We start from the raw sequence: 19,232 nt of genomic DNA on the forward strand, positions 1-19,232 counted from the left end.
GCGGATGATTGTACAAGAGAGGGAGTGCATTTTCTCATGCGAATTCAGGAGCAGGGAGGGAGGGAGAGGAAAGCATCGTAATATTGCGTGTGTTTCTGTTTCGGTGGATCAAATCTTTCCTCTGTCTGCATCCAAGCTATTTGGTTGTGATCAGATGATCAGAGCTCAAGGAAGCGATTGGAGAGTGAGCTGGCTGCAGCTGCACTGTAGGCTGTTTTCAGGGACAAGGAGCCACTGTTTTTCAAACATAGCATAAACATAGAAGTTATTTTGTCGGCTTCAGGATGCAGATATGGGTTGTGCTGCCAGCATTGTTCTGCTCCAAGCCTTTCGTTCTGTGGTACAGAGGAACTGTCCACATATCTGCAGGCGCCGGCGACGAGAGGAGTTGTCACATGAAATTCTGCCGCTGGACAGTGATGATGAAATGAGCAGACCCAGGACTCTCATCATAATGGTATGGTACACTTTAACCAAGAGAGAAGTGACAGAATTGTTATTGCAGATGTGATGTGATTATTTTTTTCCTTTGAATGTATATTTGCAGAGAGAGAGAGCATTGACAGGCAGTTTGTCACTCGGGTTAGTTTGCTGCTGGATTTGCTGTATCTATAATGCTGCTTTATAGGTGAAGCTGTAAGCTGCACATAGACTCTGTGTAAAGTAAGTGTTCTTCTATTTAATTGTTGGTGGGTTTTGTTTGTGAGATAAGCAGCACTGGAGCCAGTAGCATGGTTATGCTTTATTTCAGACTTGGAATTCCAAACAGCAGACAGCTTAGGAAATGTTTGCTAAGTCTGTTCATCATAAAAACAAAAACAAACCCAAAAGCCAAACAAAACAGAAAAAAACAATCTTTACTTGCACCCAGGATGCAGTTGGAATTCATATGAAGTTATATGCAAATAAACTCCCATATATCTTTGCTTCAGACGGTTTGCAGCAGCACAATGTTTGCTGGATCGCTGCTTCCCGGGTTACTGAGTTGTCTCTGTTCTTTAATGAAGGAGGGCTTGAAAGGCTGTCTGTCTCTGAGAGTCATTTTCTTCCTGAATTAAATTTTTATTTTGTCATGGGAATATAATAAGCATTATAGGTTTATTAGAAATAATCAGGGTTGTTCCTGATTATAAATCACTGTTTCAGAATGAGGAATACACTTACTGCCTAGTTACTGCTCTTCCTTGCCAAATACACATATGGTGAGCATTTCCAGAACCCTGGAGTGGTTTGCATCTGAGGTGGCAATAATAATAATAATTTGTTACTCTGTGGCTATCACTCGATAAAAATACTACCAAGACACTCAAAATAATATTTTTGTCATTTTTTCAGGACACTCATTTATATCATTTAAGTGGTAGAGATTTGATAAAGTTCAAAGTGCACTCCCATGGTACTCTGATCCCACACATGGCTGTAACTTAGTGGTAGAGGGTAACATTAGAAAATTTAATAGCTGTCCTGAGCAGCTGTTTTGAGCAGAGCATTGCTGCCCACGGAGAGGTGTGTGGTGCAGTCATGGCAACGATAGTAGCAAGGACCCAATCTCAGCAGTGCTTTATGTATCAGCTGAGGGTGTTCTCCAGTGCAGGGAGGAGTTGCATGGTCATGAAGAGGAAGGAAATTGATTTCATCATTGTCAGTCTGATGTTAAAGCTTCCTTTGCTCTAAAAGTATCTATGTCTATAAAACAAACTTTTTTTTTCACTTACTGGTGAAATAAATGACCTCAACAGCATTTAAATGAACAAATGGGTCCTTTCTGGTAGTAATTTCAAGCATGATGAAGTGAGAAATGTCTGGAAGCACACCCGAGTATGGATCATCTGTGTAACTTGCTTCAGTCCGTGGAAGAAAAGGGTGGTCTTGGGTGTTGTGGCAGCAAACACTGTGCCAGCCCTGCCAAACCCAGAAATACGCAGCAGCAGCTTGGGTTGTGTTCCTTTGTGTGGTAAATCCTGTGAGATCAGGGCTCCAAGAGCCAAGGTCTCTGGGCTCTCAGGGAGGTGAGGCTTTGCCCTGCAGTGTGGAGGGAGCTGTGGGAGGGGAGACATTCTGGTCGAGGTGATGTGTTACCTGGTGCTGGATGTGAGCTCTGGGATTCCCTCAAACTCATTCCTCAGCTGTGCTAACAGGGGCTTAGGTTTTCTCTGTCAGTGGTTAATGCATTGGTGCTTGTCCTGCCAGAAGGCTGCCCTTCCCCAGGAGCTTTGTGGGACCATTTTCTCCCTCTCATTCCCTTTGAGAAGAGGAGGAGGACTCAAAAAAGTCAACATTTGCCCAGCAGCTTTCTTCCCAAGTGCCTGCCTGCACCTGCTCCTGTCCTCAGGCTGGGGTAGGTGCAGGCAGGCACTTGGGAAGAAAGCTGCTGGACAAAGGTTGACTTTAGACACATCTTTCTTTTCAGGATATGTATTATCATCAAGCTTTTGTTTTGAAGCAGTTAATTATGTAAATATCTAAATGAATTTGCTATTAAACCTTGCAGTTAGGCTTAGGGGTGATGTGGAGACCTGGCAAACTGAGAAAAAAGTGCTGCTTCAGAGCACTTTGTGGCAGAATGGATGGTCCTGTTTCCATCTGAATTCATGTTACTTGAAAGAGCAGCATGATAAAGAGAGCTGGAGGCTACTGGGCCTTAATACAACACGTTATGGTCCCAACAAATTAGTTTTTCCCCTGGGTCTGTTGTAGATCATTGAGGATTATGTCTGGATAATAGAGTGGAGGCAGCTATGTAGATGAGCAGAAGAGTGTTTGGTTCCCAGTGCCATTATGCACGTTGTGCAGATGCCAGGAGCTAAACTGATCCAAATGAGATTCCCAAGTGCTCAGTCTGAGGGCAGTGAGTAACTGGAGTGCCAAAGAAGGGAGGTGAGGAAATCTCAAATGCAGAATACCAGAGGTACACTGATGGGCCTGGGTGTGATCATTTGGCTCCTGCCAGCTGAAGATTTGGCACTGTGTCTCTGCCTGCCTTCAGATGAAATGGTCTTACCTCTGCAGCTTGTGTGCCACTGCCTCTATGAGCCTTTGGTAATGATTTCAGGAGACAAACAATGCCTTCTGATTGAACAGCTGTTGGAAGTCACCAGGCTCTGTGATCTGTTCTTGCAAGTTTGCCTGTCCTGTGTGTAGCAAAAGTAACATTTTGGTGTTGCCTTGATACAGAAAGCAACCCTGAATCAGAGAGAAGAGCATTCTACCCTAAAATACTTCAAGTGAATAAACAGCTCTAGGGATGTGCCCCATTTTACTTTGTTAGTCACTGAAGAAGATGATCCTGGTAGGATATTCTTCTAGGAATTGTTTTTGCCAGTGGCACTCTAAACAGGAGATTCTGTGGGTGCACTCTATGAGAAAAGAAGGGAAGAAGTCCCAAGCAGAGCCTCCAGCTATTGCTTTATGGCTACCTAGTAATCACTGTGTGAAGCCTTTAGGCATCACAGCAGGCATTTCTAACATTCTGGTCCTTGCAGAATGTGAGGATTGATGTCTTTATTCAGAGAATTTTTTTTCTTCTGTTTATTAGTTTAAAAATCTGATTTTACCCTTAGGCAAGACAGATAAATCATTAGATCATTAGTTTTAGATCTTGACGGGATCCACAGAGCTGGGAGAGATGTTGGGAAGAAAAAACTGTAAATTCTCTATCAATTACTATGGTGTGTCATCTTCTCTTGGATGAAATCCTGGAATGTGCCAGAGACATGGAAAATAAGTGTCCAAACAACCTCTAATATGGTGTACAAGTTCAATCAGTTTGTTCAGTGACAGTGATTTAATTGACCCTTTTTTTCTGTACCTTTAAGAGCATGTCTGCAAGAATTGCCTTTCAAAATAAGACTGAGATGATGAGGTTTGAGGTACTAAAAACCTTTCTAGAGTGAATGCAAATGGCTGTGCATGCTGTTTCCACAACAAAAAGGAGAAGAGGAAGATGCCTGAAGGAAGAAAATGAAGTACATGGGTTTTGTAGAGCTGTTTGGTGTTTTAAGGGGGCCACTAACATTCAAGATGATGGTTTGCATTTGGAACTTGTGACTTGAAGTTGAGCTTTATCTAGTAGGTCATTCTTTGGGTTTATTCATGCAATTATTACAAACTGTGCCAACTGAGGTTTGTGTGATAAAAGCAAAGTGTATTTGAGGATATGATCCTACTTTCCCCCAGCCCCAGCTCTCCTGCCCTTGGTAATAAGCTACGTAAAAATTATTTTGCATTTTGAATAAAATAGTGTAACTTGAGCTGACTTATTAGCTTGAACACAGAAATATCCACTTCATTAATGCTGCCCAAGCTGCTTCTCAGGTCACTTAGTTTGTAAATGAATTTTTACTCTTCTAAAAGCAGCAGAGAGAACAGAAACATGGCTTTGAGAATTTTCCGTCATCTAGTATTGAAGTTTACCTGCAGAACTGTGTTCCTTAAGTTTTGTTGTACAGTCTGTGTTCATTTTCTACTTTCAGTTGAAATAATTTTGTGCACTCATCTCATTTGTATGCATTTCTCTCCCGAAGGCCTGTACAATAGAAGTGCTATCAATGGCTGGCAACTCTAGGAATTGCAGGATCTCTGACTCATAACTTACTGGTTTTGAGTGTGGGAATGTGTCTGTGTATACTCAAATGGTGGGGAATTACAGTGCCTTTTGGAGGCTCAACCCTGGGAACAGAATGGTGTTCTTGCAATGTCTTGGAGGAGGGATTGTCTTTGCAAAGCAAGATTTGCAAAGTGAAAAAAAAATACTCAAAATTTTCATGACTTCTTAGCTCAAGCCAGTAGCTTCAATGTGTAATACACTTTTAAGCAACAATAAGCATATGGAGCTTTATTTGACCTTAACTTCCACTTCAGCACTTGACCTCAGCAGGAACAGAAACAGGCCCATGTTTGAATAAATGAGTAACATTAGAGTGTAAAGAGGAGAAGTACTAAGTGATGCACAAAATGCAGTTCTGCTTCAGAGTCATTCTGGCCACTGTTGTTGTTACCTTTGCAGCTTCTCTGTGTGCTGTGCCCAGTGCCCCTCAGAGCTGAGAGTGACTGCAGTGACTGCCAGCCCTTCCTTCCCTGGGCACCAGGGACAGTGTCCCTTGCTGCTCCTCAGCAGCATGTTGGGTTTGTTTTGGTGTTTACCCATTCAGACAGCAGCTGAGGCTCTGGTTAGTGTCTCTTATATACAGAGGGGGAAAAAATGTGGGTCAGTTTTCATTCTTCAGTGTTGCAGTGCCATGTAGTGTATGCATATGGTTCAAAAAAACCTGGTGTTAAAAGTGGCCCTTTACCACTGAGCAAATCTTCTCCATCTGACTTTGGTACTCTGAGCAATGTTTTATATTGCTTTCACTTCTTATTAGTGTTGCAGCAATGTGTATGGTATGACAGTGTGTGAAATGTAATTATTGTGAATGTGTTAACCAAATTTTTTATGACAGCTTATGAAGAGTGTGGGCTCAAAGCAACAAAGTGATGAAAACATTCTCCTATATATGAGGAATTTATTCTCCCTTTTTCTAGGGAAAAAGAGAGAAGCAAGCTATTTATTTTTAAGGAATGCCTACCTGAAAGAGTAGGATATAAATTAAAGAGGCACAGAAAGTCTGTAATTCTCAGTCCTTGGGAGTGCTTTGGGAAGGTGATTTATGCATTTCACAAAAATCCCAGTTTAGGATGTGTGTTCAAAATACTACTTGAGAGAGAAGAAAATTGACTATAGAAAGGCAGGGGAACTTGATTAAAGTCAAGAATACAAAGAAAGAAACAAACCTGCCCAAGAAAAGCAGGAAAAAGATAAGTCAGGTTTTTCAGGCTTTGGCCACCTGCAGGCACAGTGCTGAGGCACAGGCACATGACAGAGCTGTGCACACACAAGTTTGGTTTGTCACCGTCTTGTCAATGATGCTCTGCAGTTCACTTGGCTCCAGCTCTCATGGGCTTTAGCAAATGCAAGCTTTCTGTATTTCCCTTCATCCTTTTGCTCTGTGGATTGTCTGTCACACAGAGGAAGGTAGAGGAGTTAAGAAGATCCCAGTGATCTGGGTAGTCTGGGCTTTTGGAACAGGGGCAGTGGCAGCAGGGACAGTGGCAGTGTGGTGGCAGCAGGGACGGTGGCAGCACCCCTCACATCTGCCTGTGGTGGCAGCACCCCGCACATCTGCCCGTGCACTCGCTGTCCCTGGCCCAGGCTCTGGCAGCCTGGGTCTCTCTGGCTGAATTAGGGCAGTTGCAGCTGCTTCCAGACAAGCACAAAGGAACAGTATATTAAGCTCATGCTTTCAGAAAGTGATATTAGTGCCAGCCCTCAGCCCTTGCCTCTCCCTGGCCTTAACTCACTGCTGGCTGCAGCCCTGAGAGCTGGGCTGGGCTTTCTTTTTCCTGCTGTTGTCAATACAGAATCCTTAGTGTAGCACTGAACTGGATTTAAATGCATATGGCTGAGTCCAGAGTCCATTTCAGACCTTTGGCCACAAATATGGGGTGTTGATTTAGCTTGGAAGCAGTTATGCCCTGTAAGAGGTGTGCTGAGTGCAGGAGGGAGCCATAAAGACACCAGGGCCCTCAGAGAGCACTGGCCAGCCAAAAGTACTGCCAAAGGAAAAGCTGCTGGCAGGGAGGGCTGTCGAGGCAAAGACAGTGTGTGAGAGGGGAAGAGTTAAGTGATGAGAGAGAAGCCAAGAGGGAAATGTCTTCTCATCTGGAATTAAATAGGCACACTGCTGTTAAACTGTGGTCAGATACTTGATTTTGGAGGGCTACCCACCATTTCTGTGTTGATATATCATATTCTGATGCTGCTTTTAGCCTCCTACCTTGTTTTCTTCAAAAGCCTTGGTTTTACTTCAGAGTGAGTCTGTCTCTTCCTTACTGATATTAAATTCTTCTCCCTTGCTCTTCTTCCATCTCCCCCTTCCCAAAGTGTAAAATCATCTTCTGCTTTGACTTCACTATGAATATGCTCCATTCCCCTCCCCTGCCTGGACTGGAAATCTGCATGGAGTGCAAGAGAACTGTTCCTGATATTTCTACTTCCATGAGATTTCTTCCTTAAAGCACCAATCTTAGTACACTTGTTCTAAACCTAGTTTAAATAAACCAGAATGCCAATTTATCACATTTCAGACAAAAGCATTATGCAAAGTTTCACTGCTCTTGAGAGACAGAGCTAGATCTCTGAACCTTTATCTCCATGCTTCATACCCTTGCATCCATCAGAACTATTTGGTTTTGGTGTATATGGAGGGTCTTTGTTGCTCTGTAACCTCTGGGCAGCAAAGAAAGGTTGTGTGGTAACAGGAATCACTTCTCTTCATAGCAGCTGCTCAACCCTTGCACCATCAGCTGTCAGAAAGCTAAATGGATGAGTAGATGCTGTGAATGCACCTGCAGCATAAAATTAAGTGTGGTCAACTGTGTGCTGCACAACCTGGTATGGGTAGCTTTGTTCTTGGTTTCTTCTGTGCATCTCAGGGGGATTCCCACCTGATTTCAAAAAACCTCTCAGGAGATTCTGACTTGTAGATTACATTTCCTGAGCCATACCAGGTTTTGATGAAAGGCAGCAGTGCATCATGACTGTCAGCTGCCTGCTGTCATTGTGGGGTGAGTACAGACCATCTCCAGCTTGCACCATCTACTGTAGTGCAAGGGGAACTGGACAAACACAGGCAACTGGTTTTGATGTTCCCTTGACCAAAGAGAGGTTTGTAAAGGCAAAACATAGGATTTAATTTCTAGGTTTACACAGCATTTCAGCCTGTATGAGGATGTCCGCTAGTACTGGCAGCTCTACTTTGATGCGTAAAACAAAAATTTAATTACCTGCTGAAGTAGTCAACTGAACTCTTGTTCCCTGCAGTAATTTTGTTCAGGAATGTAGGAGCAGGTTTGTTATCTTCAGAGCATTTGGAGCTAAGGAAAATGGACTGTCAAGGAAATATGGGAACCATTCCTGGTCTTTCAGCTTTAAATCACTTCCTTGAATAATTATTGCTTCCAGCTTGAATTAGTGATTGGAGTGAGTAATACCACCATAGTGAAAGGGTTGGGATTCAGCATCAAAAAGCAAGTCACATGAATACTTCAGGATGTTTTGGGTGGCAAGGGTTTGACATCATCTCAAGGCACTATTCCAAGTCCAGTCCAGCTGAAGCTGGCTCAGACCATGGGCCATGATCTCCTGTGCCAAGGTGTGGTAGCTGTACATGTGTGCACACATTTACAGTCAGACTGAATCTGATTACTTCCTTTTTCTGGGGCTGAATTGTTTCTCTTATTTTAAACTCTGTAATTAAATATATTCTATAAATTGTACTTTCATTGTCCTGTTAATGTGGTGCCTCTTCAGAACAAAATGTTATTTTCTGTCCAAACAGAAAGAAACGATGTGCAATATCTTACTTTACAATTGCTGTCTGTTAATAATTATTGCCAATTTGTGGTTAGCTTAAAAAATAATAGATTCTCTGTGTGTGGTTTTCGATGAAAAATAGCCATTTTGATGTTTGTTGGACTTTCTGCCTCAGGGATCACTATGAGTACAGTGTATGGAGCCAGTTGAATTGAATACTTCAAGTCTTTGGTGTTTGTTTTTCCTCACTTCTCATCTGTCAACTGCTGTGCTCATTTTCTTTTCATTAGTATTGATACTTGCATGCAGATGAGTCAGCCAGATTCAGTTCTCAGTTAAATGTGTGCAAATCCAGCAGAATAAGGTTTTGACTTACAGCAGTAAACCAGATCAGAAGTTTAATTCTGTGCTGCTTGCATGTTCCTCTCTCCAAAAAAAGAAATCATGAAGTTAGAGTGGAAAATGTGTGTGGCCTGGCTGGATCAGTCAGTGGTTGGCTCTGAAATGGGGATGCTGGGAGTTGAACATCATGCCACCAATCACTCCTCACTTTCTTTGGCGTTTCAAGTAAGGGTTTGGTGTTATTACCTTGATGTTTTCCACAGGTTGTGACTTCTGTGCTAAAATTAGCTTGTGCGGAATATAAGCCTTAGCAGTAAAGAGATTAATTACTGAATTGTGGATTCCTGGAACCAGATGCTCCCCCATCATCTGAGATGTTTCTGCCATTAGTAAATTATGTGCAAACATTCGTTGCAGCCATCACTATAGGAGATCTGATCTTAATGAGATTACAGGGAAGTTCTTGAGAGAAACTGCTCTTGGAATTGGGCCTACTCTTTCTCATTTTTGGATCCTTCTCTTTTATGGCTTGAAGTTAAAGAATAAAAACTGCTCACACAGCTGATCTTTCTTTTCAGTGCCTTAGCCCTTTCCTTGTCTTTATTCTCCCATGAGCTTGAGGAGAGCTTTCCTCACCTCCCTAGAGCTCCCCAGAAAATGCATCCAGCTGCCTGTTTGGTCTCTCCACCTGGTAGGTGGTGCTTGAGCCTGGCTTTGCTTATCCCAGCTGTGACTCTGGTTGGCTTTTGTAGTGCTCCAGTTCCTCCAGCTATTGTCCACTGTCAGCTCTTTGGTTTTAAAGAAGGGCACAGCCCTTGAGGTGCAGTGATCTAAGCAGTTACCTAATATTTTGTTTGTTGCCAAGAATGTCCAGTTCCTTTGGCCTTTCAACCTTGCAGCTGGCTCTCCTTTTATCTTTAACTGGGCTGTTAGGAAAGAAACCAAGTCCTTTATTTGCTGTCTGCTCCCAGGTGTTGGACATGTGCTCCCTAGGACATCCTCCAGGTGAATGTGAGCATCACATGTGACAAAGGCAAAGGGAAAGCAATCCTAACCTTGAATCTGGTGCACCCAGCAGGAAACGTTCACTGTGGCTTTGCACTTTCCAGTATTTCAGTTACACAATGTATTTAGCAGTTCATGATGCAGCTGATTTTTCTTGATGACCATTTGCCCCTTGCAGCACCTGATTTTATTTGTGGTGACAGTGCAGCAAAGGTGTCACCTGGGGAGAGACTCGTGACTGGAGTGTTTGTGCATCTGTCACCTGCTTTTGTTCAGAAACCCTCTGACCAAGCAGCTCTGACAGACAGCATGCTCATTCCTCAATCTCATCTGCAAATGCGGAATGTTTTAGCAGAATGTATGGAAGTATACAGAATACTCATAAACACAGTTTGAGCTAAAGAACTATTTGGAAATAATAGAAATGTTTACTAACATGTGCTTAATTCTGTTTTTATATAAAATATTAAAGTGAATCCAAGCCTGGAATTAAACCAATATGTTTTAGCCTGTCCTGAATCTAAATGAAACTGTGTCAGTGAATAAAATGTAATTCTGAAACATTTCACTATATTAAAAAAGCCAATTCTTGAAGAATGCACCAAAGCAGACCTGCCTAGATGAAATGTTTGAGATGAGCTGACATAAAAGTTTGTACCAGCTCCCACTGAGAAGTTTCTTTACACAGTATTTTTAAGCTGCCAAAAGCTTTTGTACGTGCTAAGTGCTTGCCAATTTTTCCTTTTCAAAGAACTCAAAGGCAATTTTAAGTTACATGAGCCTGAAGAAAAAATCTGAATTGGTGGCTAAACATTGTGTTTTGTAAAATGCATTCAGAAGACAACTGTATTTCTTGGAAATATTTTCAAAAAAGGTTTTGTTCCTACAGTCAGGACGTGTCTGCAGTGTTTCAGGCAGAACAAGGAGCTGAGTGAGGAGGAATTGCAGCAAACTCTGCTTTATTTCCCATCCACATCCTTTTCTGGCACTTGTTTATGCCTGGCTGTAGTGTGGATTTGTAGGAAATCAGAAGTTAACCTTTTAGTTTCTGATTTTCTGACCAATTCTTTTGTTTCCAGCTCAAGTGGCGCTTAATAGAAACAAGAGTCATGATGCTCAAGCAATTTCCCAGTGAAAGGGAATTTTTTGGACTTTCCAGAATTTCCATATTAAAAACCCCCCAGAATTTCCAAATTAAAAAAAGACTTGTTGGTACAGAGTCAGTTGTCAGTGGCCAGTTCAGGGTTGATATCAGGCCAGAGTGAAGGTGCAAACAATTGTGTCTGTGTGTTGGATACAAAAAGCACGATATGGGAGGGGGGAGAAACACAAAGGGAGGAATACTGGTTTATTCCATTGGAGAAAATCATCCAGAAAGGGTGAAGGAAGGGAAATCACTATGATTCAGCTCTCTGCCTTGCAGGGACTGGGACCTGGAAGCTTAGAGCAGCTTTACTGTCTTAAAAACGACATCATTTTGGAACTGTTTTCCAATTCATTGAGAAATTGCAAATAAATTTTGCTCTTTGGTCTATCCTTGGATAGAAGAGTTCTGTAGAAACTTCTTGGGAGGCCTTTAATACCTCACAGAATTCAGACAGACTCACAGGAACTGGAATATTACAGAGAAGGGTGAGGAAAATCTGCAAAATTAGTCCATGACTACATTTGTACATAAGGAGTGGACTTGGACTGGCCTGAGAAATAACTGTCAGGGGGTTGATGAAAGTCATACAAATCAAGAGTGGTCAGAGGCATGTAAACTTTGCTTGCAGTTTTTTCTCAGAAAAGTGAGAGAAGATGGACTAGAGATCATCAAATTAAACTTACTGGGCACATGTTTTAGGGAAAAAATGTACAGAATTAACATTAAAACTGAACTTCCTTGCCACAAAATGTGTAGGCTTGAAGGATGACTGCAAAAATTTGTGAGAGAAAAGTCTTTGAGAACTGGTAAATATGCTGGTGCTGTGGCAGGCTGGGAATCTGCATGAGTGCAGATTGAAAGGGTATTCAGGAGAAATTCTGTCCCAGGGACCATGTTCTGTACTTCTACCTAAGCACCTGCAGACACAGGTGCAGAAATGTGGTTTACGTCCTAACCATGCTTACAAAAACTGAAATTTGGAGTGGAGTAACTGAAGGAGTACAGTTTGATGGATTACATTATATCTCTTTTTTTGGTCAGGGTTGGGTTAGATGTAATTTTAATGACTTTACATGGGCTCACTCAGGGGCACAAAGCACTGCCATTGGGTATTTCTCTTATGGTTTTTGCCTTCTTATTTTGGTAATACTGAAGATTGTGTATTTTTTTATGTCTTAATTAGGATAAGCTGTTTTTAATTAAGAAATTAAACACAAAGGTCTGGAAAGGTGAAACAATTCTCTGGGTTTACAGAAAGTTGTGTCAGAGTGAGAAATACCATATCAGATGTTGGCACAATTTGATGATGTTTTATTTTCTGTGTTCCAGGAGAAAAAAAAGAGAAGGGCAATGTCAAAAGGACACAAATTGTATTTCTCTCTTTTCCACACACCAGATTTAATTAATGTAAATATGACTTGCAGAGTTTTATACTTCACACCTTTTTTTTCTAAAATGAGAAAATAATCTTGCTTATTTGCTTTTGAAATTTGTGTGCTTTTTGTCCCTTCCAAAATGCTATTATTAACTTTCAATTATAGGATCCAGATAATGAATTATTTCATGCAGTTGTTTTCTCAATTGCTTAAGATACCCACAGGCACTAGAATAGGGCATACAGGATTTGTGACATTGATTGTAAGTTACAAATATATTATAACAGACACAATAATGATTGTAGAATCAGCTTGCACATGTATGGAGGACTGTTTTAGTGTTAAAAAAAAAAAAAAAAGAAAAAGAGAGGATTCTAGGATATTTTATATCAATATTATAGCATTGTAGATGTTGGTTGTGACCTTGAGTAAATGAGTCGCCCAACCTCCTTTTGCTTCAGTTATTCCTACTGGAAAATTGGGTGAAAATGTGGATTCTGTTTATAAACCAGATGTGTTGATCTGAGGTTTCTCTTAGTAACAAAAGAAAAAATCATTTTTGCAGCGTAGCATAGACCTGAATAAAAAGGATTAAAATTACATTCAGAAAAGCAAGCAAAAGGAGCCAAAGTCACAGCTGCATTTTTGTGTCTGGAGATAATATAGAGTCAGATCATTAAGTTATTTAATCACCTTTCAGGTCCCTTCATCACTATGTGTGTTGCTATCAAGGGCTGATTCCAGTCCAAGTAGATGGGGTAATGTTTATTGGAAAGTTCCCGATGGATAAAGTTAAAGCAGAAATTAAAGTAATTGCACATTTTGCTTTTGTACACATCAGCAGGGCAACGTTTGTAATGGGAAGTTTATTCTTGCAGTCTGCTTGCTGGTGTAAGAAGCAGCAGAGTAGGTGCAGCCCAGTTTGTGCCCAGGCTGTGCTCAGCTGTGCTCTCATGGGCTGCAGTGCCCTGGGGAGCCTGGCACTGGCACAGGGCACCAGCTGGCAGCACCATGGCACAGGACCAGTGCCCTGCTCCCTGTGCTCCCTTGGGCTTTGTGCCCAGAGGGCTGATGGGGCAGGAGAGGAGCGGCAGCAAACATGAGAGCTGAGGTGGTGGTGTCTGTAAATGAGACCATCATTAGGTTCTCCAGGGCCCTTTTCATTTTCATTCAGCTTTGTGGCAGAAGAATGCATTATATTTGTGCCAGATGCAGGTGGGTTTCCAGCTTGGGAAGCTGGAGTGATGCTGCTGTCTCATCAGTGTTCCTATGGGGTGAGCTGACAGAAATGTTGTGGGGCAGGTTGGGAGCAGGATGGGGTGTGCAGGGGGAGCAGTGCTCTCAGGCTGTGGTACAGAGAGGGACTGCCTCTGCTCAGCCAAGCCTGCTTCCCTGACAGGAGGACAGCAGGATGTTCTTTAGGAGGTGTAAATTCAGCAAAGGGAGGTAGCAAGTGGCTTCTGGGGTGTGGAAGTTAGCAGCCTGCCCGTGTTGAGGTTGAGATGGTGAAATGACTATCTGCTGCTGTGTGGATGACCAGGCTGGGAGCTGCCAAAGTGCTCTCCCAAGGCCTTCTGCTCACCCCATCAGGGACCCCTTTGGCCCTGGGTGATTCTCTGGCAAGGCACAGACAACCTGTGCATGGCTCCTGCCACCACCAGCTGAGCTGCAGGGGCTGTTTCAGCCTTGCATCCAGGGCAGAGAGACACAGCAGCCTCTGCCAAGGTGGTGTGAGTGAGTGCACTGATGATAGCTGGGGCACAAAGAGAAGGGGAAGGCACAGAGGGAGGAATTGCTGAGATCAGCACCCTGATCTGCCTGGGAGGAACAGAGATGGATTGACACAGGCAGAGGCTCTGACATCAGGGAGTGCTCTCTGGAAAGATCTGTTAGCAGAGCTCTGACAGATAGAAGGGCTGCTTTTCGTGGATATTTATGCAGGGGCACTGTTACCCTGCCTTGGAGAGCTCACCTTGTGTGCTGATGTTGTTTTAACTGTGATGGATTCCCAGCCCTTTGCCTGGTCAGAGTGAGCTGTATGGATGTGTGGGCAAAATGCTGCTCTAAAGGATTTGTGGAGTGTTTGCATGCAAGGCTTGATGTATCAGCTTAAGCTGTTAAACCACGGGTGGAGTCATATTTCTTTAAAAAAAAGGTGATTCAATTTCAGTTGATTCAATACCAGAATGGCTTTGCAAAAGGTTGCTGTAGATGTAGTTTTTCTAACTCAGTAGTTTTTACCTTTCTGTTTACATTGTTTTGGTTTCATATTTTTTCCTTTTTTTTAAAAAAAAGGACATGTTTATATGTGTTTGGATCAATAGTGAGCATTTAATTCCAAAATACAACCTCTTGTTTGATTTGGGAGTTGTTTGATGGGGGAGGAGGAGAGGAGAGAATGTTCAGTCTCTGACAGAGGGGTTGGGATGGAGGTCACTGGTGCTTTCTGTGGTCTTTGTTAGGTGCTAGTAAAAAGCAGCTGTCTGTCCCTGCCCCCAGTGCAGTGATCTGCTTTACCTGTCCAGCATGAAGCTTTTTGCAGGGCAGTCACACACCACTGCAGAGCCTGGACCATGCAGGTAAGGTGAACGTGGTGTCCAGTCCCTGTCACCTCAGCTTTAGTCTCACAGTCCCATTAGGAGGTTTTTGACAGTCATATCTGAAAAAAACACATCCAGTGTGTGGCCACTGAGTGCAATCAATGTCCTAGAGAGCATTTTGACCCCAGAAGGACAGTGTGCAATATCTGATCCTGCTGGCTTTGCCCAAACCCAAACTGGCTTCTGGCAGCATTGCCCTGTTCAGGGAGTCACAGACTGTGGTGGGGACTTGCTGGGGATTAACACTGAACTCATGAAAAGCAGCATCAGCCTGTATACCTGCTCTGCCTGGTGCTGTGGAATATTAACTGTGTAAATCTCCTCATTGTTGGCCTCAGAAGATGAGTACACCAGCTAGGTCTCCAAGTTTTGAATAAAATTACATGAAAATATTAAAATTTAAAAAGAAAAATATATAGAGCTCTTTGTGACCCTCTCCAGGAGCCATGATTTTCTTCTCCCCTGAGCTATTAGCTGCCTGTTCCCCATGTGCCAACCTGTGACATGGTCACAGAGTGCAGGATTGTTTCTGGTCCTACCCTAGGGGCTGGGTGTTGGGCGGGGCTGACATCCTCTGGTTTTTCTTCTGTGAGTTTATTGTAGTGGTTCTTCCAGGAACTCTGAGGTGCTAGAAGTGCCACAAGCTATTCAAGGGAGGTAGGGAGGGTCTTACCTCCACTCTGCCAAGCTGTGAAACAGCAGTGTGTCAGAAGATGCCTGTGTCCTGGTCTGGGCTGCACAGAATTCCTCAATGGCAGTGTCACTGTCATCACAGGGGTCTTGGTTTATAAATGAAACAAGTTTTTTAATTAAAAGGTTGTGATTCATTTCAGAATTTAACCTTAGCATAAGCATACTATGCAGTTGATGCAGCTTGTTCAAGCAAAAGGAGCTTTCTGACTTGTTAATTAAAGTTTTTCTCAAATCTGTTAAACAAAAGGGTTGAGTCAGGATTATGCAATCATTGATCTATACACTGGCATAAGTCAAGATTGTGTTTTTGACTTGCACTCTGTTCAGGTCAGCATTACTCCCAGACAGAAGTCCTGAGCTGAAGGGAAGCATTCATTCCCTGAAATTTGCAATGAATTTGATGTTTGCTTGAGATTTTTTTTTCTTCTCTAAATCTGGGTGGAAAAAATGTGAGAAACAAAAGTATCAGTCCTTGACCCTGCTTGGTTGGAGTTGCTAGACTGTATTACTTTAGAAGGAGAGTATGGTGAATTATTTGCTACACAGCAAATATTCAATCTGTTTTGGGGTGTCTTTTATGTTAGTTGAAGGTACACACTTTAGGAACTGAAATTTTCTATCTTGCTATGGTTCCTAGCAAAGCACTATTGACATGCATTTTCCAATGATCACATGATGTACTGTAGCAGTGAATTTGTTTTGTTCAATGCTATTTTTTATATGTTGTTGTATATCACAATTCAAACCAAAGCAAATGAAGCATGAAAATTAATAGACCTAAAAGGGAAATAAGAAACTCTAGAAGAAAGGGAGAAAAAGGGAATTAAAGTTACTGTAGAACTTGTGACCCCCATTGGAAAGTTAAACACTAATGGTTCTGCAGCAAAAAGAATGCATAGTTTTTTCCCTTAACTGGAGCAGAGATTTCAAATATCATTATTCTTCCCATCTGGATATTTATACATTTCTGAAAACTGCTGGGAGCACATGAACATGTCCCACAAAGCAGAGCAGAAGGCAATTAAACACTTAATAGACTACTTTACATAATGGATTGTTTTTTAAAGGGCTTCAGCATCCTTATTTTGACTCTAGTACTTGGGTACAGCAGTTGACAAATGTGAACCAAGGCTTGTGGTTTTCCTGGGGCCAAATACCTTGCGGTATGGATAGTACTTCTCACCTTATACATTATGGTTCTGAATTTAAAAGCAGCACAGGAGGTTTGTTCATATTAACATAACTTAACCAATTCTATAATAATCTTAAATTATCTGGCATCTTTAACTGAAGAGGTAAAGAAGTGTTGAGGAAGAGTTAGGAAATCTTTTACAGTCACGCTGATGCTAATGTTTGCTTTGTACTTTGCTACAAGACAAAGCATTATTAGACATTTGAATGGTTTTGTTATTGCCCATTACAAGAGGGATTTGCATCCAAAATAGATCTAAGAAAGTGGAGTCTTTATTTGCAGTTGTTCACTATTATTTTGGTTCATATCTCTGTGTGAATGCTGTAGCTTATTTGTTATTTCAGTGCTTCAACTTTTTAATGCCTTGGTGTTGAGAAAATGCAGTGATTTTAGTATTGTTCCTGAAAACCTATCTGCCAGAGATATGGTAATAAATGAAGATTAATAAGAATATTAGGAATGAAAATCTTTTGGACAAAAGACTCAGTGGAGTAAACTGGATGAGGACCAGCTGGAAGCTTGAACCTAAGTTCATCTTTTGTATTATTTTGGAGTAACTCAAGTTCATTAAAGTTTCAGGAAGTGCTGGTGACCCTTATCTCAGTGGGAAGGGCACCCTGGACAGGCTCCTCTGTGCTGGGGGAGGCAGGAAGCTGAGGAGAGCCTTGCCAGGGAAAGGAAGGATGGACTCTGCTTGTTCTGTGTGACAGCTGAGTTAAGGACTGGATAAGCAAAGGAGCCTCAGAGGAGCTGATACCTGCCCAAATTGAAGGCAGCAGAGCTGATGATTCCAGCATTAAATTTAACTTCTGGAAGGAGCTCTGGTCTTGGCAGCTGCAGTCCCTGTGTTATGTGAGAGGCACCAGGGACTCCAGCAGAGATAGCATGGTAGTTTGAGAGAAAACAAAGGTGATTCCAGCTTGGTTAATGCTGTGCTTCTATATTGGTAGCTACTTGAAATGTCTGCATACCTTGGCAAAGGGTTTCTATTGTCTTTGTTGATTCCTAAGGCCAGCCAGATGCCTTTCACCACTAAGTAGGAGTGCAGTGAAATCTGGTTTAGGGCATCACACAGCAGGCTGGTAGCACTCAGCTTAAAGGAGGTGATCTTCTCACAGGCAAAGCTGAATGACAAAGATAATGCTGAGATGGGGGGTTAATTCAGGGGTAGCACCATGTTTTAACTTTGGAAGAGAAAAGCAAGCGATCAGACGGATGTGGTTTTGTGGTGTTCGGGTCAGACGTGCTGGGCTCAGTGTCTCTGCTCTCCCAGAATGGAAACCTAGCATATGGAACAGTCCTTGGAACTCCTGCAGAGGTTTGTTACTTTGGATCAAATGTTACTAACCTTGAGAAATGTGTCAAAGAGATCCTAGATTTTGTAGAACTCAGAATTACTTGTTGGAAAGGAAAAAAAATGGTGCTCAGTATAAAGTTGCGGATCTCAAAGAGAGTAATTAATTAATTCAAACAAGTTGTGAGAATTATGATTTTTGTCCAATTGGCAGAAAATACGGAATGAGAAAGTAGAAAAGCTATTCCTTTGTCCTAGCTGTGCACACAGATACTCAATAAGAATAAAAACCCTAATGCATGCCTCATGAGGGCTGTGTGCATAGGGGAGTGCAGCATTGCTGCTGCAGCAGGATGAATCCTCAGCTGGAACAAAGAAGAAAAGGATCTGTGTGTGTGCCTGCACATGTGTGGGCACTGAGGGAGTTTGTTCAGTTTTAAAAGACCTTTGTGCCCTGTCAGCCTTCAGACAGCTGAGCACTGGGTGAGTCTCCTACCTTAATTACGATTTTTTGACTGGCCATGTCTCTGCTCCTGTTGCCAGTGCAGGTCTGAGGCACTGAGTGAGGGTTTCTGCATTGCCAAGGTGCTGCTAGGATTGCCCCTGTATGGGGCAGTGGGCAAGGGGAGCTGCTGGCATTTCCTAAGTGTGGGGCATTTGGGGAGCAGGCTCAGTCTGGCAGCTTTACTTCTCCTAAGGTGGGAGCAGGGTGTGAAGCAAGAAAGTTCTTAGCTGGCAGATTACAAGCACGTCTAAAACCTGCTTTTTACGAGCAAAAAATGTATTTTGGACATCAGCATATGAATTTCTCTGTTTTCTCCTTTTTTAACTGTCTGCAAATTTAGGAATTTGCAGAGTTCTTCCTCTTATTGGTGTTTCATGATATTTTGAAAGGGGAACTGCTACCTTGGTCCAAAAGCAGCAATGGCCCTGGCAGCACAAACCTGTCACTGCCTGCTCTGTGGGCCAAGTTGGCTGCTGAGGGGCTCTCTAGGAGATGGCTGTGCTGTGAATGCCTTTTTTATCTTGCAGACACACACACACATGAAGTAAAAGTGCAGCTGTTTTGGCTTTCGAATCGGGGAGGGTGGTGAGGAGAAAGGATGTGATGGTGTGTGAGACAAAGATAGATGTTCACTTGCAGGGCTTTTTCTACAACTTCCTATTTCGATTTGCATTAGAGGTGGGGACTGGGTGCGTTTATGGTTTAATGAGACGCTCTTGCCTTAA

At 42.5% G+C, this 19,232-nt stretch overlaps 1 protein-coding gene across 5 annotated transcripts in view; it reads left to right on the plus strand.

Annotated features, from left to right (window-relative positions):
* The first annotated feature begins 292 nt into the window (after nt 1-292).
* The window catches only part of DOCK10 (dedicator of cytokinesis 10), a 117,087-nt gene continuing 98,147 nt past the window's right edge, over nt 293-19,232 (plus strand). For 4 of the 5 annotated variants that reach the window (XM_058030921.1, XM_058030923.1, XM_058030924.1 and 1 more), the window contains exon 1: nt 293-457. In XM_058030921.1, the coding sequence (XP_057886904.1) occupies nt 293-457 (165 nt within the window). The remainder of the gene's footprint in view (nt 458-19,232) is intronic. The other variant, XM_058030925.1, reaches the window with a different exon arrangement.

The sequence above is a fragment of the Melospiza georgiana genome, chromosome 10 (assembly GCF_028018845.1).
Source record: "Melospiza georgiana isolate bMelGeo1 chromosome 10, bMelGeo1.pri, whole genome shotgun sequence".
Classification (NCBI taxonomy): Eukaryota; Metazoa; Chordata; class Aves; order Passeriformes; family Passerellidae; genus Melospiza; species Melospiza georgiana.